Source organism: Centroberyx gerrardi, chromosome 10, assembly GCF_048128805.1.
Source record: "Centroberyx gerrardi isolate f3 chromosome 10, fCenGer3.hap1.cur.20231027, whole genome shotgun sequence".
Lineage (NCBI taxonomy): Eukaryota > Metazoa > Chordata > Actinopteri > Beryciformes > Berycidae > Centroberyx > Centroberyx gerrardi.
In genome coordinates this window covers 926489-949738 of record NC_136006.1, presented here as the reverse complement: position 1 = coordinate 949738, position 23250 = coordinate 926489, and the positions used below count along the sequence as shown (strand labels likewise).

The 23250-nt window shown below is 45.9% G+C and overlaps 1 protein-coding gene across 1 annotated transcript in view; it reads right to left on the bottom strand.

Moving 5' to 3' along the window:
- Positions 1–23250, bottom strand: part of LOC139919551 (titin-like) — a 121463-nt gene that overhangs the window by 82483 nt on the left and 15730 nt on the right. The window contains exons 30-65 of the mRNA XM_078286282.1: positions 22653–22952; positions 22122–22424; positions 21556–21743; positions 21183–21297; positions 20629–20916; positions 20391–20542; positions 20047–20194; positions 19416–19593; positions 18622–18743; positions 18008–18295; positions 17231–17527; positions 16408–16594; positions 15872–15987; positions 15425–15724; positions 14696–14995; positions 13659–13764; positions 12866–13062; positions 12189–12497; positions 11460–11738; positions 10375–10674; positions 9882–10184; positions 9221–9417; positions 8910–9084; positions 8327–8629; positions 7624–7923; positions 6893–7011; positions 6165–6342; positions 5273–5557; positions 4469–4762; positions 3662–3961; positions 3181–3362; positions 2797–2926; positions 2417–2607; positions 1847–2276; positions 851–1156; positions 254–435 (exon numbers count right to left, since the gene is read on the bottom strand). Of these exons, the coding sequence (XP_078142408.1) occupies positions 254–435; positions 851–1156; positions 1847–2276; positions 2417–2607; positions 2797–2926; positions 3181–3362; positions 3662–3961; positions 4469–4762; positions 5273–5557; positions 6165–6342; positions 6893–7011; positions 7624–7923; positions 8327–8629; positions 8910–9084; positions 9221–9417; positions 9882–10184; positions 10375–10674; positions 11460–11738; positions 12189–12497; positions 12866–13062; positions 13659–13764; positions 14696–14995; positions 15425–15724; positions 15872–15987; positions 16408–16594; positions 17231–17527; positions 18008–18295; positions 18622–18743; positions 19416–19593; positions 20047–20194; positions 20391–20542; positions 20629–20916; positions 21183–21297; positions 21556–21743; positions 22122–22424; positions 22653–22952 (8348 nt within the window). The remainder of the gene's footprint in view (positions 1–253; positions 436–850; positions 1157–1846; positions 2277–2416; positions 2608–2796; positions 2927–3180; positions 3363–3661; positions 3962–4468; positions 4763–5272; positions 5558–6164; positions 6343–6892; positions 7012–7623; positions 7924–8326; positions 8630–8909; positions 9085–9220; positions 9418–9881; positions 10185–10374; positions 10675–11459; positions 11739–12188; positions 12498–12865; positions 13063–13658; positions 13765–14695; positions 14996–15424; positions 15725–15871; positions 15988–16407; positions 16595–17230; positions 17528–18007; positions 18296–18621; positions 18744–19415; positions 19594–20046; positions 20195–20390; positions 20543–20628; positions 20917–21182; positions 21298–21555; positions 21744–22121; positions 22425–22652; positions 22953–23250) is intronic.

Sequence of the window (23250 nt, the reverse complement as noted above, 5' to 3'; positions counted from 1 at the left end):
GTTAGCAGAACCCAGTTAAAACACTTTGATTTCTGCTCAGTCTTTTCATTTATTGGGGCAGGTGAAGCCCTCAGTCAGATTTCTTGTTTTTCAAACCGTGCAGGTCAAAGGTCACCAGACACAGTAACCTGGATGCTGGATTTACCAAGCAAACAGCATGGAGTGATGCGTTACGGTGAATACACTCACTGAAACAAAAACAATCTCTGAAATAGCGAGCTGTGGAGTTCAGGTGGAGCTCTGAGCCTCTCACCTCTGAGTCGACAGGCAGAGTGTGAAGCTCGTTCTTCTTCTCTGTCTCGGCGGTGCCGTCGAAGGTCCAGGTGACCTTGGGAACGGGCCGTCCCGTGACGGTGGCGGCGATCCTGATGGCGGTTCCGGCTCTGCAGTTCAGCAGGTCCTGAGCGTTGACGTCCAGAGTGACCAACGGCTCAACTGGAGGACGACACACACACACACACACACACACACACACACACATCAAGTCCACACGCATCCAGCTTTCTGGAAGTCTGTTCTGTGGAAGCTCTCTGTGTACGGTCACGTTTCTAAATAATTAATTGCTTTTGAGCGTTTAGTGCAGATACTAGTCTGCTTTTATATGTTTTGAGATAGAGCTGAACAATGAATTAAAAAAAACACACTTCTAGTTTTTTTTAACAAAATCACTTTTCTTTAAACAATTTTAAAGTTCTAAAAAATGTATGACAAGAAAAACGTTTAAGTCGCAATTGCAATATTCTGTCAAATAATCACAATCAGATTTTTTGTCAATATCTTTCAGCTCTAGTGTGAGACTGGATTTTGTCAGTACGGTGTGTTTAATAACGCCGTTTGATGGTGAACTCACTCAGGATGTCCTGGACCAGGACGTCGCCGGTCTTGGCGGGTTCGGAGTTTCCGGCTTCGTTAACAGCGTAGATCCTGAACTTGCATTTCTTGCCCTCCTTCAGGTCGGGGACGGTGATCTCGGTCGTTGGGTGGAGCTTATCGGCGGGGTTCACCCTCCTCCAATCAGGAGTGCCCTCCTCGTGGACCTCGATGATGTAACCCTTGATGGGGCTGCCGCCATCTTTGTCCGGTGGGCTCCAGGTGAGAGTGATGCTGCTCTTGGTCTTGTCTTTAACCACGGGGGAACAGGGGGAGCTGGGCGGGTCTGAGCGGGGGGGGCAGGGGTAAAGATTAACCATCCAAAATGTAGAACTGGGTGCTTCAGTCAGCATTAACCCCCAAAATTCATGTCAACAAACATGTCTCAAAGGGCTTTACATACCATATCACATACATTTCATATACCATACTACATCACTATATACTACATATCATGTGCTATACTACATCATATACATATACATCATATATTACATCATGTAATAATTCCGTAGATACCATTATTAAACTGAATGGTTTCTTGGAATCAGCTTAAGGCAATACTTCCATTATGGTTTACATGGTTTGCAGTAACGGGATTTCTCTAATGACCCGGTTTACATGGATTCATTTAATAATCGGTCTATATGCTCCAAGCCATGGGGTTACTGCGTCTGGTGACCTTTGACCTGCACAGTTTGAAAAAGTTTAAAGAAATCTGACAAAGCTGTTTACATGCCAAATAAATGGAAATATTGAGCAGAAATCTAAGTGTGTTAACCAAGTTCTGCTGACTTTGGTTAAGATAATCAGATTAAGGCGTTTATATATCAGTAGTTGGAGTGTTGCCTTAATTGGGTTAAAATCTAATTATTAGTGTGCATGTAAACATACTCATTCATCCAAAACTAAGGAACTGAACAATAGTTCAACCCTTCGTCAGCAACTAGAACAACATCAAAGCGCCGCTACTCACAGAACGGATCCTCAGCACAGCGGCACTCTGTGGACTCGCTGTGCGGTCCGACTCCTGCGGCGTTGCAGGCCGACACTCTGAACTGATACTCCGTCCCTTCGATCAGCCGCAGCACGGTGTACTGCAGGCCCTTCACCGCCGGCTTGGTGACCGGCGCTCTGTTGACGCGACCCCAGTACACCGCTCCCCTCTCCCTCTTCTCCAGCCAGTAGCCCTTGATGGTGGAGCCCCCGTTGTCCAGAGGCGGGTCCCAGGTCAGGGTCATGGTGGTCGCCGTGCCCGAGATGATCTTGGGGTTGCGCGGCGGTCCGGGGAGGCCGAACGGATCCTTCAGCTGGACCTTCTCCGACTCGCAGCCATCACTCGTGCCGTACTTGTTCTCCGCCTTGATGCTGAACTGGTAGGAGCCTTTGTTGAACAGTTTGTAGACCTGAAGGTAAGAAGAGGGGTTTCAATTATTACTTTACTCTGGCGATCACGTTTTTTTGACGTTCGTTCCGTTTTTTTCCCGGTATTTTTTTTAAGGTATTTGAGATGTACACTACCAGTCACAAGTTTTAGGTGACTTACCCCGTATCTTCTGTCGACCAGGTTGATGGTCAGCACCTCGTAGTCTGACTTCTTCTTGCTGGCGTCTCTCTGCTCCACGATGTAGTTGGTGATCTCGCTGCCTCCGTTGTCCTCCGGGGCGTCCCAGGTCAGGTAGCAGGAGTCCGCCTTGATGTCAGAGACCACAATGTTCCTGGGAGGGAGGGGGCGGTCTGCAGGGAGGACACAACATGGTTCTCATAATGTCCGTCTCAGGAGGTTTAGGTAAACAGCAGAGATTAGATGAAATAGATTTCTCTGAGACACACAACAGGTAGACAGCAGAATCTGACAAAATGAGCAGCTGAATGCAGGGGGACTGATGTCCATCACAGGCTGTGTGCTGCCAGCTGTCCGCTCACCCAGGATCTCCACCCTGATGACGTGCTGGGCTTTGCCGTAGCAGTTCTCAGCCAGCAGCTTGTAGTTGCCCTTGTCCTGCCTGATGGTCTCAGGAATGGCGATCTTGGTTCTCTGGGTGGTTTTGTCCACCTGGTGGAACCAACACACAAGACATTTTATTTGTCATGCGCTTCTCATTGAGAAACAATGTCAAATTCCAAAAAGAAGCACTTTTAATTGATGTTTTTACTATTTCTGAGGTGAAGACCAGCCAAGGTTGACCAATAAAATTCTATTCTTTTCTAATAATGAAAAAATGAGCATAAAAGATAACAAAAAACAACAATAATAATATGTTTGTAAAAAAAAAGTATTATTTCCTAAATAATCCAATTGGTTCTCACCTCCTCAGTCTCCATCGTCATCTTCTCCCCATCAGGCTTTTCGATCTCGACATCGTCCCTCAGCCACTGCAGCGTGGGCAGAGGAAGACCCACCACCTCCGCCGGGATGTCGATGGCCGCTCCTTTCTTCACCACGATGGCGTTGGTCGTGAAGTACTTCAGGATCGTAATCGCTGGAGGAACTACGGACACAAACCATTCATCAGGTCAGAACTACTGTTGTGAGAAAACTATGGTAATTGTGTAATTCTAAATCTGTGCTAATACTACACATTATATTTGCACAAACGTGTAAAGCCAGTGTCCACCAAGTTTCCCTTTTTTCCTAGCATGGCATAAGGAGGAGTGCAAGTGCTATGAGAGTTTAAAATGTATTTGAAGGCTCAGCTGTCAGCGCTGTTCCATTGAAAGCGAGGAACAAAGATGGCCGTCACACACGTGAAGACATAGGCTTTAGTGACTGTATGTGTGCGTTCCATACTCTCATCTTCCTGGATCGTGACGGTGATGGGCTTGGACAGGTCTCCGTCTCCGACCTCGTTCACGGCCTTGACGCGGAACTGGTACTCCTGGCCCTCCGTCAGGTTCTCGATGGTCCCGAAGCATTCTGGGAACATCTTGCGGTTGGCCACCTCGAACTGGTTGTCGTCGGACCTCATCTTCTCCACGTAGTATCCTATGATGGGGGTGCCTCCGTCGCTGCGAGGCGGCTGCCAGGCCAGAGCGACGGTGGTCTTCCCTCGGTCGGTGTAGTGGAGCTTCTCGGGAGCGGAGGGAGTTGCTGGTGGGAGAACAGAACGGACAGACTACTTGAACCAGGTCTAAGCTCCAGTTCTGCTTTCTTGTAGATGTTTCCGTCAAAGCAAATAAACGCTGTTTTACAAAACCACATATTACTGCATATTGTCTATATATTGTGTATATATTTTTAATTCTGTACATTTTGGTAATTTGATAGATTTGAACTTTTAAACATACCTCTGTACTAGGCTTGGGCCGATATAGTATAGTACAGTATATTAATGTAGACATAGTTGTAGTGAAAAATTTGTCATTTTGTTTCAAGTGGGTTCCCTTTTCCATAATCAGCCTGTTTTCCTGGAATGGCAGGAATGATTACATTTTGGATATCACCCAAGCCTACTCTGTATTTTAAGTGTCACAATGCACATTTGAAGTGTCACATATAACGTCATGTTGGACGCCATGTTGGACGTCATGTTGGACGCCATGTTGGACGCCATGTTGGACGCCATGTTGGATCGTGTAGTGTCATGATGTCTCCTACCTTTAGGATCCACAGCCATGATGGGTCCCAGGTCGGCTGGGGTTCCCTCTCCGTACTTGTTCCTGGCGACGACTCTGAAGTCGTACTCCTCTCCCGTCAGCAGGCCCTGGACGTCACACTTGCAGGACGCCGTCTCGATGGGCTGGCGGAACAGCTTCATCTTGGCGTCCTTCCTCAGAACTTCGTAGCCGATGATGTCGCTGCCGCCGTTGTCCAGCGGGTCGGCCCAGGTCAGCGTGATGTTCGTCTTGGTCACCACCACTGTCTTCAGGTCCACCACCGGTCCTGGGACGTCTGGACACACACACACACACACACACGTTGGTTCATTATGTAGCTTCTTACTGATACTACCAAACAAGTAAATATGTTAACTAGTAAACAAGATTTTATGTTTTATGTTTATCTAGGGAAGAATATATTGATGTTGTTAAAAAAACCAGGTTGTTCCTGACTCACTCTGAATACTTAAGAACAACTAAGAAGTTTGTATTTATCGCTGTTGCTGTCCTCTATCTCCAAAATGTCAACTTTTCAGGAACTAAGAAATCAGCCTTGTTTATAGCGTGCTGGCCTTGCATTTTTGACATCATCCAACAGACTTTGAAAGGGATTCATAAGCCCAAGAGGTCGTAGAATTTTCTCAACCAATAAAAGAATATATAAAATTAAGTGAAAACATGAAAATCACCAAAATTGGAGTTACAAGGTTTCCACACGACAACAGCGATATGTATGAGATTTACTGTATGAGATACTGTAACACGTCAATACTGTGTTTGATCTTAGTTAAATTCCACTGACCCATGACATCCACTCTGGTCTCTGCGGTCTTGGCCCCGCTGCTGTTGGTTCCAGTGATCTGGTACTGTCCGTGATCCGCCCTCACAGCCTTCTTAATGAACAGAATGCTGTTCTTGCCCTCCGTCTCGATCATCATCCTCTCCTTGTCGGGTTCGGCGGCGTCTTTGGTCCATTTGACGTCGGGCTGCGGTCTGCCCGTCACCACGGCGGGAAGCCTCAGAGGCTCGCCGGCCTTGATGATCACTCCGTTCCTCACAGAGACATCGAAGTTCACAGCAGGAGACTCTGCAGGACACAACCAGAACAGTCATGTAGCGTAAGGTAATGTAACTCTACAATACTCTCACTGAAATCTAATGATTCCTTTTTGTCAATCAAGTTCTTTAGAAACAAGTAGGGCTTTTGTAGGTCGATACATTAGCATTTTTAGGATCTATTGTCTATAAATAATATATAAGGAAAATTGTTACATTTTTTATGCAAAATACAATATACAGGAGCCAGAAAAAAACAATCAAATGAAGAAAAGAGGAATGTCTGCTCACTATTTCAGTGCTCCCAAAAAGTGAAAAGTATTGAAGTGTAACTGTGACAAACTTGGTCTTTGACAGACTTCTGATCCATGTTTGGCTGAAACATTATTGTCACAGTTTTATTTCAATAAATTCCACTTTTTGGGAGCATTTAAACTGAGCGGACATTCCTCTTTTCTCCATATAAACAATATATAATCATGCAATATGACTCAAAGATCAGATTGCTCTGAATTCAATTGTGCGCGACAACAAGCCCAAAAAAACATTGTTACGATCTGTTTCAGCTTAATAAATGATATTGAATGATAATACAGCAAATGACTTCTCGCCCAGCTGATGATGAACTGTGTCCGTACCTTGAGGCTCTTTGACGGTGACAGGCTCTGTCATGCCGGGCGCTCCGGGACCGGCGTCGTTGACAGCGATGACTCGGATGTAATAGTCGGCTCCCTCCGTCAGCCCGGTTACGGTGTACGTCAGCTCCTTACACCTGAACTCTGTGCTGCGAGTCCAGTCCTTCTCTCCAGTCATCACCTGCGAGGGGAGAAGGAGACTTTATTTCCCAGGTCCAAGGCACAGGAAGCAATTCCTTCAGTCAGCAAACAGATCAGATTCAATAAGAAGGCGGCACCGCAAAAAAACATCCATCTTTTAGTCTTACATTCAGCCTTCAAATTGTATTTTTCTTAAAACAAGAGAAAAATTCTGCCAATGCGGTGAGATAACTCCACTTGTTTCCAATGCAGTTTCACAGGAATTTTCCAGAAATGAGTGTCAGTCTGTTGAAACCAGTCAGAATAAGGCAGATCCCTGCACTGCTATCAAAAAAATTATACTTGATTCTACAAAATTCTTGAAACAAGTTGCTTTGCATTGGAAACAAGGGAAATGATCAAACCCCACTGGCAGATTTTTTCACTTGTTTTAAGAAAATTACGATTGTTGTTAAGATGGAGATTCTTTGCAGTGTGATGGTGCGACTAGTTTTTCCAGCACCTGACCAAAAGCAGGTTGGATGTGCCTTCCTCTACTCTTCATAATAATCCTGTACGGTTACTGTAGTTCTGATCCAGTATGTCAGTACCTTCTCCACATGGTAGCCCAGGATGTCTCCTCCTCCGTTGTAGAGAGGGGGGATCCAGGCCACGATGACCGAGTTCTTCGCGGTGTCCACAATCCTTGGAGTGGGGGGGCCAGGAGTCACTGAGGGGGACAGGGGACAAAATTAATATTTCTGATCATGTTTGAAGAGGTGAAAGCAGTTAGAACAGCAGGCTGCAGTGTCTGCAGGCTGACAGTTGGCTGCAAAGGTATCAATAATGTTATCTGACAAATGTTTTGCATTCAGCAGCACATATTGTTGTTGCTTGGCTCATGCATACAACTGTTTCTGTAAATGCTTCTGTGGTGCATTTGGGAGAAATTTTTGGCATTTTTAAATGACACAGATTTGCCCGAGGGGGGCGGCTACAGCATTTGTTTGTTTGTCCATGTGCCATACACAATATTTCAGACACCACAGATCAGATTTGGTGAAACTTGGGTAAATCTCACCACTGCACATTTTCAAAATCACACTGGAGTAATACTAAAATTAAAGGTCAAAACAAGGTGACATATTTGTTGCTGATTGGCTGTGAGGAGGTCAGCATCATTTATGGAGGCTGAAGTTTACTGTTCTCATCTAGTCAGTGGCTTGATGCTTGGTCTCCTTGATGCGATTTGTGTCCTTGATTGAATAAACTGAGTGACACAACATGGCCGCTGCACGCTGACCTTAGACAGGAGTTTGGCCTCAAGTGAAAGCAAACTTACTGATAGCGTCCATGGCGACGGTGCGGTCCGTGGGCTCGCTGAACGGCCCGGGCCCGGCCAGGTTCTCAGCACACACTCTGAAGATGTAGGTGAGTCCCTCCATCAGGCCGGTGATCTTCACCTCCAGGGAGTTGAGCAGCGCATGGTTCACTCTGGTCCAGTACTTGCTGTTCACCTCCTTCCTCTCGATCCAGTAGCCCAGGATGGGGCTGCCGTTGTCCTTGGGCTCGTGCCAGGAGATGTGAGCGCTGCTGGCCGTCACCTCGTGGACCCGGGGGGTGTTGGGAGCGTCAGGAGGATCTGAGGGGGGGAAGGAGGGGAGGGACGGGGTTGTGGGAGTTAAATATAGTGCCAGTGGTTTTTATTATTTGGAATATGATGATGGAGTGGTACCAGTATAAATAAATATACCAGTATATACCGTATAGATGTGCATTTTTGATAAATAGACGCACTTCCAATAACAAAATGAATACATTTTGCCCCATTTTGCTAAAAGTATAGTTTATTTGGGGCAAAAATACCAAAAAATGTGAGATCATTATGTATATATGTTGTGCAGATTTAAATGGGACTTATTAGCCAATCAGATGATAACTTTGTGATGTCAGAGGTCAGAGGTTAACTAGCACGATGTAATATGTTGGGTGTTTGAGGCATGGGATTGGTTATTGAGTGTGTGGTATTTTTCCTTTTCCTTTACCAAATTGGTTCTTGGCGACCAGCGGGTTGGAGATGCAGGGAGGCCCGCAGCCGAACTTGTTCTCAGCGGTGACTCTGAAGATGTACTCCTTCCCCTCGATCAGCTTGGTGACGGGGCAGCTGGCGCCCTTCAGGGTGGAGGCGACGGTGATCCAGCCGATCTCGTCGTTCTTGTTGTCCTTCTTCTCCAGGATGTAGTTCAGGATCTCGCTGCCTCCGACGTCCTCAGGAGGCTCCCAGTTACAAATCACTGAGGTGTTCCTGATCTCGTCGAAGGTGAAGTTGATTGGAGGGCCGGGCTTGTCTGTGCATCACAGAATAATTCGATTGTGTTAGAATCAGGTCATCATTTAAGAACAACATTCCATTTTTAATCATACAAATCAGGGGTTTAAGTTTTTTGCTGGGTCCCGAAATGAGAAATGTAGTCTCTCAGCTTAGAAGTCAGGCTCATTTAAATTTTGTCATGTGACGACTCAAACTGAGTAAAACTTACTGTTACTCCTGTAAAATGGGGACCAACAAGAGGCAGGATGTAAAGGATGTAAACTGATTCAAATCGTTTTAAAAGTCTGCTGTCTTACCGAGGACGTTGACGATGCAGGAAGCGGTGGCGACGCCGTGAGGATTCTCCACCTGGATGGTGAAGGTGCCGTGGTCGCGCCTGATGGAGTCACGGATCATCAGCGCCGTCTGACCCTTCTTGGTCTGGTCCAGACCCAGGCGCTCACGCAGCGGGGTCACAACCTCCTCCACTGGCTCCGGCACCTTCAGGGATTAAATCAATCCATTAATTCAACAATGAATTCTACTGTTTAATATATCAGTTGTACATTTGAATGTACAGGTTTGCACTCTGACTCTTCAAAATGATCTACTGTCTGCGGATACAAACCTTGGACTTGGTCTTCTTCTTCCTGACAATGGGGACGATCTTCTTGGTGGGCTCCTTGGTGACGTCCTCATCGTTCCTCAGCCAGGTGATCTTGGGGTAAGGCGAGCCGGAGACGTAGGCGTCGATACGGATCTCCTCGCCCTTCTTAATGCAAATACCAGACTGCACACGGGCGTGGAGGGTGACCTTTGGCTTGTCTGAAATGAAACATTAAATGAAGGAGATTTACTAAGAGCTTGAATTGTGTTTTAGTGTTGCATCTGCACTACATGTGCAGCACTATTGTGTAACCACAGTGATGATGTGGTTACCCAGGTTGGGTGGTTGTGTAGGACAATGCATCATGGGTATGGACCGCACAGCTGGTGATGAGTGGATATGAAGTTGGCATTTCTACACATTTAAGAGTTAACTAGATGAGGTTCCTGCAGATGTTTTGGTATTTTGTGGAATACTAAAAGCATAGAAGCAGCAGCTTTTCATTCCTATGCAGCATTACTAGACTGACCAGACCGATAAGTTAACTGTGAATGTAGAAAACTAGAGAATGTTGTTTATCGTCCTCTGTTGGGTATGATGCACCCTGTTTTCTGTCCTGGCTGTGCCAACTAAACCTCCCTCAGGCCGATAAATGGTTTTGTACAGTTGTAGTTTTTCATACCGACGGGGTCTGCAGCAATGATGGGCTGCGAGCTGCGGGACGGCTCGCTCACTCCGGCGGCGTTCTCGGCCCGGACTCTGAACTGGTACTCCACGCCCTCCGTCAGGCCCGTCACCACGTAGGAGAAGCCCGGGACCAGGTTGGGGTTGACCCTCTCGAAGCGCTCTCCGTCCTTCTCGATCTTCTCCAGGACGTAGCCCTGGATGGCACAGCCGCCGTCGTAGTCGGGAGCTTTCCATGTGACTGTGACGGACTTGGACGTCGGGTCGCAGGCCTCCACTTGGATGGGCGGGTCTGGTTTTTCTGTGGATTAAGTATTAAACAACATAAGTAGTGATTGTGAGAAGTTTTTGCATCTTGAGATATGGAATGATTACCGATATTTTTTTTTAAGCATTATGAGATATTAATCGAGAAACAATGATAGGTACTGTATGTATTTAGTTGACGACATTAAAAGGGTTGTTTGGCTCAAATGGAAAACAGCACTTACGCTTGATCTCCTCGGTGATGACCGGGTTGCGCAGCTCCAGGTATTCTCCGGCGCCGACCTTGTTGACGGCCTTGACCCTGAAGTAATACTCGCAGTTCAGGTAGAGGTCCTTGACGGCGCAGGTCAGGACGTTCTCTGCTGACATGACGGGCATGTAGGTCTTCTTGGAGGCCTCGCGGCGCTCCAGGGTGTAGCTGACGATGGGGCTGCCGCCGTCGTTCTCCGGGGCTTCCCAGCTGATCTTGCAGGAGTTCTTGGTGGCGTCGCTGGAGCTGATGTCCTTACACTGACCAGGAAGACCTGCAGGGTTCAGGGGACGTGTTTCAGAGAGCGGTGGTGAGGCTGTGAGCCAATGTTACATCCAGAAAGAGATATTAAGGTACCTTTATTAAAGTATTAAAGGAAAATTCCACCCTTGGATACTCTTACACTGTTATATATTATCCATTTATGATGTTCAATGCTTTCCAGGAGTTATTTTGTAAATAAATGTTGTAATTTAGCTTTTTCTTGTATCCACTTTCCCTCAACCTGCCTTGTCTACTTCAGTTACTGATTTCCTACTGATTTCCCAGAATGCCTTTCGCCAACCCCCGGAGAACTTGCCAGTTGAGAGTCATGCCCCTTGTCTTGTGGCTGCAAGGCATTCTGGTCTATTGATGCTACTGTTGGTGGAGAAATCGCTATCTCTGCCTCTTCTACATTGCCAATACTGTTTTTTGTGTGTTTTAGGGTGGACTTTTCCTTAAAGGGACCTTTATTAAGATATTATGGTACCACCGTATTACTTCATATACATAGATGACATCGGTGATTTTGTTCTTGCAGCTTTTTTCTTATGATTTAGTGACTTTGTGTCACTGTGCTGTGAGACAAACTGCCTTTCTGAGGGCAGTAAAGGAGGAGGAGGAGGTGATTTAGATTAGCCAATAAAATGACACTTCCTCCTCTCCTCCTATCTCTTCTTGGCCTCACTGAAGTCATGCAGTGGATGACGTCAAGGAGAAGTGAACAACAAGCCACCATAATATATATTTCCCCGGTACAGCCCGGGTCCAGGCGGTGTTAAGGAGAGAACATCCTACCGATGACTTTGACGTTGACGGTGCCGGTGGCGGTGCCCAGGCTGTTCTCCAGGTTGATGACGTAGGCTCCGGCGTCGGCGTGGGAACACCGCAGCAGCTCCAGGTGAGCGCTGTTCATCTCCACGGTCATGGAGAGCCGGTCGTCCGCCTTACACTCCGCCGCGTCTTTCTGCCACACCATCTTGGGCGTGGGGATGGCTCTGTAGGGGATGTTGAGGTGCAGCTTCTCTCCCTCCACCACGACCACGTCCTGCGCCTCCAGCTCCATGGTGGGGGCGCCTTGGGACAGAATATCATCAGTTAGGGTGAATCAGTGTTTTGGTGCACTTCTGTTTAACCTCTCTGGAAGACCAAACTATTAGACATTTCTCTAACCAAATAAAAATAAATGTTGTTAACATTAGTGCCAAGACTCTGGAATAGTCTCCCTCAAATGTTCGACTGTCAAAATCAAAGTCTTTTGTTATAGGAAATTACTAAAGACTCACCTTCTCTGTCAAGCATTTTCTTAATTTGATAAGCTACATCTTTTCATTGAGTATTTTTTCTTTTTCACTTTTCACTGTGTATTATGTGGAGCATCTATATTTATTTCATAATAAATCCTGTTGTGCGTCCATATTTGTCTCATAATGTGAAGCACTTTGTGACTCTCTCTCTCTCATACCTTTTCAATAAATAAAATTTGAGAGGACACGTCTGACAGACTAAATGTTGGGTGCTGCTCACAGTCAGGATCCTTGGTGAAGACCTTGTCGGAGACCTCAGAGGGATCGCTGACGCCGACGGAGTTGATGGCACGGACTCTGATCACGTACTTCTTCTCCGGTTTGATTCCATCATCGATCCTGAACTGCAGCTCCTTGATCGGTCTGTTATTGACCCTGAGCCACTTCAGCTCCGGGCGGGCCTCGGCCACCTCCACATGGTAGCCGGTGATGGGGCAGCCGCCGTCCTTGACCGGAGGCTTCCAGGTGACGTTGATGTGCTCCCTGCTGGCGTCTGGGACCTTCACCTCCTGAGGAGGAGATGGGGCGCCTGGGCAGAGAGAGGACAGTCTGTTTCACACTGGATTCTGAAAGGTTTGTCTTTATGCCAGGGTTGTGAAAAGTGCTTGAATAATATTTCGGATTTTCTACGAGGATATATGATTTAATATTCTTCCATCTATGAAGTTCCTTATGCTGATGCAATGTACTGTATATTTACATTTTAGTGCATTATTTTGCCTCTATTTTGAGAAGCAGGCATGTTACTTCTCTACCTTTATTATCAGTTTCATTACATTTACAGTATTGTCAGTTTTCTTAATTTTCCGAAAGTCCTTAGACCTTTATTATTCTTTTGCACTGTGATTATCATGCATGTACACAAGAAACTTTCATGACTATTTTTAGGCGACTTACTGGTGGCATCCTCGATGGCCATGATCTCGGTGGGTTCGCTTGGGTCTCCGACTCCGGCCTCGTTCTCGGCCCGGACCTGGAACTGCACCTCCGTCCCCTCGTCCACGTCCGTCACCTTGAACTGGGTCTGCCTGTCTGGAGTCTTGCAGCACTTCAGCCAGCGGGTTCCGACCTTCTCCTTCTTCTCAATCACATACCTGGGAAACAAAGAATAAAACATTTTGTGCTCGTAGAGACGGTTTACAATGTTGACATTTCTGAGCCTGGTGTCTCATTTCATGACATGAGACGATGGTGACGACCCGGGTTCAATTACCAACTCATGACAAGTTTTCAACTGGGAGGGAGGTTTTCATTTTCAGATAAAAACCAATGTCCAAAACCTTACCTTAACCATTTTTTTGTTCTTTAGTTTACCGTTTAATTGCCTGAGCCCAACCCTAACTTTGTAAAAGTTGTTTTCCTTGCTTAAACCTAACTGTCAGCTAACCTTTTCACATGAGAGGTGAAAATGGTGTGTCAAATTTGTGCTATTGTCACATATTGCAATTCATGGTGGAGGAATATAATGTTCACATAATTTGTGACGTAATCTGCGTTTCACAGTTTGTAATCATTTCACAAAATTTCATAAGACTGTGTTGGCATTTCTAGAACCTGTCTGGAGCTGCTGGAGATGCAAGACAAAGATCAGCAAGCATTATCACATCTCATCCTATGTCTAAATTCTGTTATAATGTCCATTTTCTCGTACGAGTCTACACAGTAGTTTCACAGTAGTTTGTTGACTTACTTGGTAATGGGTCTTCCACCGTGGCTCTTGGGGGCTTCCCACTTCAGCTCCACATGTCTCTTGGAGACCTCCAGCACCGTCAGAGCGTACGGAGGTCCAGGAGTAGCTGCAGAGGAGCAGAGGACACGGAAAACGTTACTGTCGGCACCAGATTCCCCCTTCACTTCACAGCGCTACTCAGGTTCTTAAAGCGGAGAATGAAAATATTCAGCCACAATATGAACAATTACTTTCAGGCTTTCGGGGATGGATTTAAAGGGAAAGACCAGCGACGACTGTATTTTGAGAGATGTTTCTAAAATGGATGAAAATAGATTGAAAGGCACACCAGCATTAGTGGGGTGCCGGCCCACAGGAACAAATATTCAAAGTAAAAAAATGTAGCTGCACTCCCATAGCTCCGACGCTTTATTCGTTATCGTCTTAAAAAAACAACGTTTTGAACTGTAATACTTAACTGACTCTCTATTCAAGAGAAAATGTAGTTATAGATACAACTGTTAGAAAAGAAAAAGAGAATGTTGTTATCCTGTACTTTTAACGAGTTTTTTTTTTAGGTTTCCTTTTCTTTTATTTATTATCCTTTTATTTTTTGTTTTTTTTGGAAGACCAAGAGTAGATGCTGACATCTATAGAAGTATAGGTTATATAAGTAAATATATATAAGATTATATGGAGATATGTTAATACAAATAAATGGATACAGTATAGAAATTGGTCTTCTACTGTTCTCATTTGTAAAAAAAAAAAAAAATGTAAAAGACAATATAATTACAGCTATAAGTGATTTTATCAATGTTTCAATAAAAAGAAATTTGAAAAAAACAAAACAAAACAATGTTTCGACAGCAACACTGTGTTCGTCAGAGTATAAAGCAAAATGTCAGTCGACTAAATACAAGACAAGCATCAATAATCTTTAGAACACAGGTGATAGTGCTCATAGTCTAATTAACAGAGAGTACTAGACATAGAAATAGATTCTAAAATGGATGAAAACACGTTAACAAGCCCAGCTGTTCAGGATAATAACTCACTGAAAGTGTCTTTAGCCAGCACGGCGTCCTCCAGCTCGCAGAATTCACCCATTCCCACGGCGTTTTCGGCGGCGACGCGGAACACGTAGAGCGAGCCTTCGTTGAGCGGAGTCACGGTGTATTTCAGCTCCTTGATGGTGGTGTCCACGGTCTGCCAGGCCTTACGCCGGACGTCCCGCTTCTCCACCACGTAGTTGGTGATGGGGGAGCCTCCGTCAGTGCTGGGAGCCTGCCACTTCAGGTCAGCGCTGATCTTGGTGATGTTGGCCACCTCCAGCCACTCAGGAGCAGATGGAGGATCTGCCCAACGCAAAGAAGGAAGATGAATGAATGTGATCACCAGTCACCAAGTCAACAGTCAATTGATATTATTTCTTTATCTCCTATCAAGTAGAGCAGGGATCTTAAGTGTCTTCAGTCTGGGAATTTTCGTCTTCTTGGGACCCATGCTTGTCAACACATTGCTGTTGTGAAAACCTTGCAACTCCAGTTTAGATGTGATTTGATTTTTGTTTTAACTTGTGTTTTAATTTCTTTGACCGTTGAGCTTATGAAACCCTTTCAAAAGCCCATTGGATAAGCACAAACATACATGGTTGTCAAGCTAAAAACAAGGCTCTGAGCCCCTGGACAGCTGACATTTTGGAGATACAAGGTTTTGACCCAGCAGTGACGACATACTACACTCCTCTCAGAAACTTCCACCCAAAGCAGTGAGGTAAATCTTACAGAGTCTCTCCTTGCAGACGACGGGATCGCTGGGATCGCTGGGCTCGCTCTCCCCGGCCTTGTTGAAGGCTTTGACCCGGAAGGAGTACTCCTGCTTCTCCATCAGGCCCTTCAGGGAGTGCTCCGTCTGAGGAACATCCTCGGGGATGCGGATCCACTCCTCGCTTCCTGTCTTCTGGAACTCGATGATGTAGCCCTCGATCTTGGCCCCGCCGTCGTGCTCCGGCCTGGTCCACAACAGGAAGGCCGAGGTCTTGGCGATGTCTTTGACGAAGGGCTTGCCGGGAGCCCATGGAGGATCTGAGGAAGGTTTTGTTATAATCATTTAACAAGTCATTGTTATTTTCTCAAATGTAATTGTCGGACAACATTAAAGCAGCCGTGAAATTGCAGCTTTGGACAGAGATAAAGTGGAGTAATGACTTGATGGACAGATGTGTGACTTACCGATCGGATCTTTGATGAGGACGGGATCCGTCTCCGCGCTGGGTTTTCCAGGTCCGGCCAGATTCTCAGCCAGAACGCGGAACCTGCACTTCTTCTTGGTGGGGAGGCCCTTCACCCTGCAGCCACACAGCAGCAAGGTTAGTCTGCTTCAAGCAACAATTCATAACTTTTTCATATAAATAAATGTACTACTGTCTACCGCCAGCTGGTACCACACACCAGTGATTCAACCGATAGCCAGTTCATGAAAGCATTTGCTGTTCTAAACACCAGTGAGAAAGTTCCTCTTTCCCGGGAAAAATCCTCTGCTGCAAAGGAAGTGATGCGTTTTACGTTTACAGAAGAAGCAACAGCGTTTTTTTTAAAATAAATATAAGAGGGTAGAAGAAATATATATTGGGCCAGTGCGATTGCATGCAAAGCACCAAAGGAACAACCGCTTATCACCAAAGGTGTCACCAAAATGTACTTTTTGGAGGCAGAGTTTTGTCTTTTTGCTTCAGCTATACAGGACGCAGATGTTCTATGAGCGTTACCTGAAGGTTGCGTCCTGGACGGGCAGTTTGTTGCATCTAACCCACTTGTCGGTCTCTGGGTCAAACTTCTCGATCCAGTATCCGGTGATGGGGCTGCCGCCGTCCTCGTCCGGCTCAAACCAGGTCAGAGTCACGGCGTCCTTGGCGATGTCAGAGGGCGTCACCCTGCTGGGAGGACCGGGAGGATCTGAAACACAGAGAATCAGGTCAAAATAAAACACTGGAGAAACACTGCATTCTGCTCTCTTGCAAGGAGGATGATTCACATTTAAGAAAACCATGACTTAACAGAACTTTTTTAGATTTCCTGGTTTGAACAATATTGATTTTTCCGCTTTTCTGTAACTGTTTATTTATCCACACTGGGGCCCCTAATTGATTTCCTCCTTGTTCTTAAGATTTATCTTTTGTTGTTAAGATTTACTATATTTATGATTTATTTAATGTCCAAGGCTTTGTATTAGAGATTAGATTTTTTTTTTTTGTAATTTGCATTGTGGTTAGGCAATGTCTTGAGTGGAGTTATAGATATGTCCATGCTTACCTTTGCTCTGTGTGAGATCATGTCCACTCTGTGACCAATTATCCAATCACAGAAAGACATATGTGTATATATTGTGTTGAGGTTCATTTGTATCCTAACTCTGTTGAAGACCATCTGGTTGATAAAGGTGTTTTAATTACTTTTTTTACCAGCAGACAGAGTGCGTTGTTTTTTTACCCCCCTCAATTGGAGATTTAAGTTTTTACACTTTTGGATATTGATATTTTACCAGCAAGAAATCTCCAGTAGGGCCTAATGTAATAATGGTCGATGACTCACCAAAGGAATACTTGGCGACGATTGGCACATACGCTGCAGGTTCGCCGATGCCGTACTGGTTCTCAGCGCTCACCCTGAAGATGTACTCCTTCAGAGGGGTGAGCTTGCAGGCCTTGAAGGTGGTGTGTTTCACCGTGGCCGACAGCTTCACCCACTCTTCTTTGTCTGTCTGTCGCTTCTCCACGATGTAGTTGGTGATGGCAGAGCCTCCGTCGTTTCTGGGAGGGTTCCAGGCCAGGAAGCAGGACTCGTTGGTGATTTCAGAGATGTCAAAGGCAGCGGGAGGACCGGGCTTATCTGGAGAGGAACACGTCAAAATTACTGTCTGCAACCCACAAGTCCAGGTTTGTGATGTTTCGGTTTCTTGAACCACTTTGAGCCATTTCTAAAATTATTTCCTGCCTTTTGTGTCGCCATGATCCAGAGGTGTGACCAAGTCAACTTTGCTCGAGTCCCAAGTCAGTCTCAAGTCTTGAGGCACAAGTCAAGTCCGAAGTTTAAATGTAGATTACCAAGTCAAGTCCAAGTCAAGTCCATGTCATTAATGTCAAGTCCCAAGTCACCAGAACCCAAGTCAAGTCAAGTCAAGTCTCAAGTCTTCTCTTCATGAATCAAGTCAAGTCTCAAGCAATTAAAACTGTGACTCAAGTCTGACTCGAGTTCAAGTCCCCACCTCTGCCATGATCACATCCTAACATCACTTGCACCTCAAAACTTACTGCATCTACTAAAACTATCACTGTATTTTGTGAGTGAGTAAGAGACTGAATTCAGTACCGAGGATGTTGACGTCGACGGTGGCAGTAGCGCGTCCGCAGGTGTTGACTGCCTCGATAATGTAGGTGGCAGTGTCTCCTCTGGTGGTGTCGGCGATGGATAGCTTGGAGTGACCCGGCTGGGTGTCGATTGTGATGCGGTCGTCGGCCCTCAGAACCAGGTCTGCCTTGGTCCACTTCACTCTGGGGTCGGGCTTTCCTTTGACGTCGGCAGGAAGCTCGATCTTGGTTCCCGCTCTGGCGGTCAGTCCGGCCAGCAGCTTGACGTCCAGCTGGATCTCTGGAGCCTCTGTTAGAATTCAAACCGGCGGTAGAAGAGAGAATATGAACTGAAGAATTGCACAATTAAAGGGTCTATGTGTGGTCCAGTGCTGGCCTCTATCATTCAGTGTTGTCATGACAACAACACTCTGCCCTCCATAGAGCGAGACCATCATCAGCATGATGGGCAGGTTGGACTGTTTCACCACCAACAACAATCAACCTTCTGTCATGTTTCTATCATGATAGACATGTTCTATCATGTCTATCAAGAAAAACAAATGGCCAGAAGAGAAGGCTATTGTTTAGCTGTGACTGAAAACTTGGGGTTTGGGTTAATACAGGACAGCCTACCTTTAGCATCCACAGCCTGGATCTCGTCGGTGGCCCTACAGGGTCTGCTGGCTCCCAGCTTGTTGAAGGCTCTGACCCTGTAGGCGTACCACTGGCCCTCGATCAGACCTTTCACCTGGAACCTGGGAGCACACATTCACAACATCTGTTAAACACAACTGTCAAAGGAAAATAAAAGGAAATAAATCATATAGTGGATGACTCTTTGAATATAAATGTAATATTTGCTTTATCTTTGAACGTAAAAAAGAAAACAACTGAAATGTGGTGCAGTTTGGCTTGTAGTTGAGATATCTAAGGGGATTAATCCACAAAATTGTGCCTTGTTGGTGCACCAAAGCTCTCACTCGGCATCTCTGGAGCAGCTACACATGCAGGCCAGAGTTTCCCCAAAAAGACACGTTTCCCAACATCTCCAGGATTCTGTCTTGCAAAGTACGTTCTTTTCTACTACAATGGCTGCCATGGAGAAAATGGCATAAGTGCTGTTAGGCCTATTTGATTTATGCTATGTCTCTCTTCAGGCCTTTAGAATGATCAGTTTCTCAAAATTAAAGGCAAGGGCTTCTCTTAAAGTGAATGTGACTGGCCCGCTGAGAGCGCAAATCTGCAAAAACCTACTAATGTCATGAGAGCGAGAGTTTAAATACTGTCAGAGTCAGAATACGAGGATCTGGTCTCAGAGTTTTTGGCTGAAGGACGTAGGCGCAGGACTTATGCGCTCCAACTCTGAACCGTAAATATCATTATCACTGCAAAGATTTAAGATGAAGTGTTATGGAGAAACTTCTTACTTCAGCTCGGGGATGGGGTCTCCACAGGGTTCCCACTTGTCTGTCCCACGTTGGCACTTGTCGACCACGTAGCCCTTGATGTTGGAGCCGCCGTCGTACTTGGGCGGCTCCCAGGACAGGAAGATGCCCTTGGCACTCTTGTCCCTCCACTTCAGGTTCTCAGGAGGATCGGGCACAGCTGGGGAGCAGAACGCCACATACGTGAACTTTTGGGGTCTTATCACGATCTATCATCACTGTCAGGTGAAATCCTTGTATCTCAAAAATGTCAGCTTTTCAGGAACTAAGAAAAACAGCCTTGTTTTTAGCTTGACCACCATGCATTTTGGAGTTTATCCAATTGGTTTTGAAAGGGTTTCATAAGCCCGAGAGGTCTGAGAATTTTCTCAACTCCAAGAGAAGCATGTAATCCTTCAACTGAAGTTCAAACATGAAAATCACCAAAATTACGAGGTTTTCACATGACAACATGAGTACTGACTAATTTAACTATTTTTCATCAACTTTCACTTTTCAGCTCCAGTGCCGTCCATGAAGTGATGTTAGCTAATGATAAAGTCTGCAGAAGAGCTTCAGTTTGAGTTGAGCTCAATGCCTCTCAGCCTTCAGTCAGTCTGATAGAAATACTCACTGGCAGGAGAGGAGACATTGACCGGCTCGTCGATGTACGCCGGCTCTCCAGGTCCGCACTTGTTGCAGGCTGTGACACTGAACAGATACTCCTTCCCTTCCATCACATCGGTCACTGTGTGCTCCAGGTCCAGAATTTCGGTGGCAACCTGGAACAGGTACCGCAACAGAATTAAGAGGGAAGCTACAGCAGAGGGAGTGCATCTTGTTGCCATCAGCGCTGCGTTGCCAAATATCTGCATGTTTATATCATTGGAACTGTTAAGGCTTGAGCATGTTGATTCTTTGATTGTCATACAAGCACTGCATCATGAAACTGCTGCAGTGGAAAACACTGAAGCGTACCTTGACCCAGGTCTTGCGGGACACTTCCCTCTTCTCGATCTGGTAGTGGGTCACTGGACTTCCTCCATCGTGCTCCGGAGCCTCCCACATCAGGTGGACGTGGTGTCTGGTCATCTCGGAAACCTTGAAGTCCTTAGGAGCGCTTGGGGATGCTGGGAAAAAAATCACAATCATTCTACTGGACTAATAGAAGATAGAAATGTACATTTGAGATGCAAGACCCTGGAATTGCTCCTACCAATGACATTGACTTCAATCTCTCCGAAGGCGGAGGTGACGTCGTTCTCCAGGTGCAGGGTGTAGATGCCTTTGTCTGGACGAACGCTGGGGGTGATGGTCAGCTCTGTGTACGTGGGCTTGGTCACCATGGAGACGCGGTCGTCCCCGGCGGTCAGCTCCTTGTCTCCGAAGGTCCACTTGGCGGTGGGAGTCGGGTATCCGGAGATGGGGACTCGGATTGTGAGAGGCTGAGGAACGATCACCTCCAGGCCGTTCCTGAACGCACTCAGGTCCAAGGTAGGACCGACTGGGAAGAGAAAAAATGGTTTTAATTTTGCTGTAATTTAGAGAGTGGTTTGCCTCCTGGAAAATAAATCTAGCTCATTGATTGTCGTCTTTACTGTACTTTTGATTTGTGACCCTGTGTAGCTCAATGGACATGACAAACATGGATATATCAATGCCTAATGCTTAAATGGTGGATCTCTGTTCTGAACAAAACTCTCAATTGTACATGTCTTGGTCCTGCTTCTACTGTTGGTTCTACTGTTGGTTCTACTGTTGGTTCTGTACCGTGGGGGTCATCGGCCAGCAGGGGTCCAACCTGCTCAGCTGGATCTGAGACGCCGGCAGCGTTCTCAGCACAAACTCTGTAGAAGTATTTCTGCCCAGACTTCAGACCGGACACCTGCACACACAATAATAATGGTCACCAATCTACTCAATATGATGGAGTGAGCGCTCACAGTTAAAAGATAAAAAGCCAAAACTGAGATATTCTTCATAAATGGGTTACCATACCTAGAAAAATTAAGATGATTGAAATGGATAATAGCTTTCTCAAAATGTAAGGCAGTCATTATCACTATGGTTTATTACTCAGAAAAGACTGTTACAGCATGAAAAAACAGCTTATTAAACTGAAGGCAGTCTGTAAACGCAGTACCCTGTAGGACAGGTCCTGGCAGAGTCTGGCGTTGCATCTGAGCCACTTGTAGATGCCGTCGTCACACTTCTCGATGATGTAGCCGGTGATCATGCTGCCTCCGTTGCTGGTGGGCGTCTCCCAGGTCAGAGTGACCCCTGAGTTGGTCTGGTCACTGAAGTTCAGGTTCAGAGGCGGGCTTGGCCTCTCTGCAATCACAATGCAGACATGTATTCTGTTTGCCGCCATACAGGCATCACAATATACAAATAATTTGCAAAGCCGGGCTCAAACTTCCAATTTCTTCTAACTTTTTTATTTTTATTCCAAACAAACCTCTGTTGTTGCTTCCATAAACATAAAATGCATCACTATCGCTTTACCTAAATGTATTCATTTTTCCATTTTATCATTATCAAGTATGCAAGTAAATTTTCAAAAGACTTTCCCAGATGGTCAGATTGGCTTGGATCCAGGAGAAGTACTATGACTTAATTATCAGATTTATATGTTTCATTTTGCTGCCTGTCATGTTATTGACAATCAATCAAATATTAAGAACAATTTAAAACTAGTTCCTCACTCACCAATGGGATCCATGATCTTGACAGGGTCGGTGGCGGCACTGGGCCTGCCGATGCCAGCCTTGTTCTCCGCCCGGACTCTGAAGATGTACTCCTTGTTCTCCACCACGTCGTTCAGAGAGGCGGAGCGGTCGTTGGCGGCGCAGACCATGGCCGCCTCCCACTTCACAGACGTCCTATCACGGAGCTCGATGATGTAGGCGGTGATCTCAGAGCCGCCGTCAAACTTGGGAGGCTCCCAGTGGACAGTAGCACCAAACCTGTTCACCACACCAACCTTCACGTTCTCTGGTGCGTCAGGCACGTCTGATGGGAGAAAACAAGCCCACACAGGATTCATTTGGATTCACATTCCCAGTAATCTCTGATAATTTAATGAGAAAACTATACAAACATACAGTTACACTAAATCATAAATCACCCAGCTGAGTCTGGTTGGGTGTTACATTAAGTATGGAGACAGTATGGAAATGTTGCAGAAGGTGCTGTACTGAAGAAGGTAGACGTAAGTGAAGACCTTTGGGCATTGCTTACCGAACTTGTTCTTGGCCTGGACAGCCTCATCGGTGGTCACAGTGGGTCCGCTGCCCACTCTGTTGCGGGCGCAGACTCTGAACAGGTACATGGAGTCTTTCTGCAGGCCGCTGACGCAGTACTCTGGAGTGTCGGCGCGGTCGGTGGCCAGCGTCCAAGTCTTACGCTTGATGTCGCGTCTCTCTACCACGTAGGCGATGATCTTGCTTCCTCCGTCGCTCTCTGGCTCCTCCCACGCCAAGCTGACCTCACCGTCGGCGGTGTCGACCACTCTCAGGTTCTTGACGGTTCCGGGGACGTCTGACAACCACAAACATGACGTTTAGCAACTTTTGACATCTTTTGTCCACAGGCATCTTTGATATTTATTTAATCTATGAGATAACTGTTCCATTTGGACTCTAGTTGGACATCTAACAACCACAAACATTTCAATTAGCAACATCAACAAGGTAACCAACAAATTAACAAGACAACAATCTATTAGTTGGTGCATTGTATTTGTCAGCATCTCTTTATGCGTTTGAATCAACTATCTAATAAAGCCAATTATACGATCAATCAGACATTCATTTAATCACCAGATCCGCCAGACTCA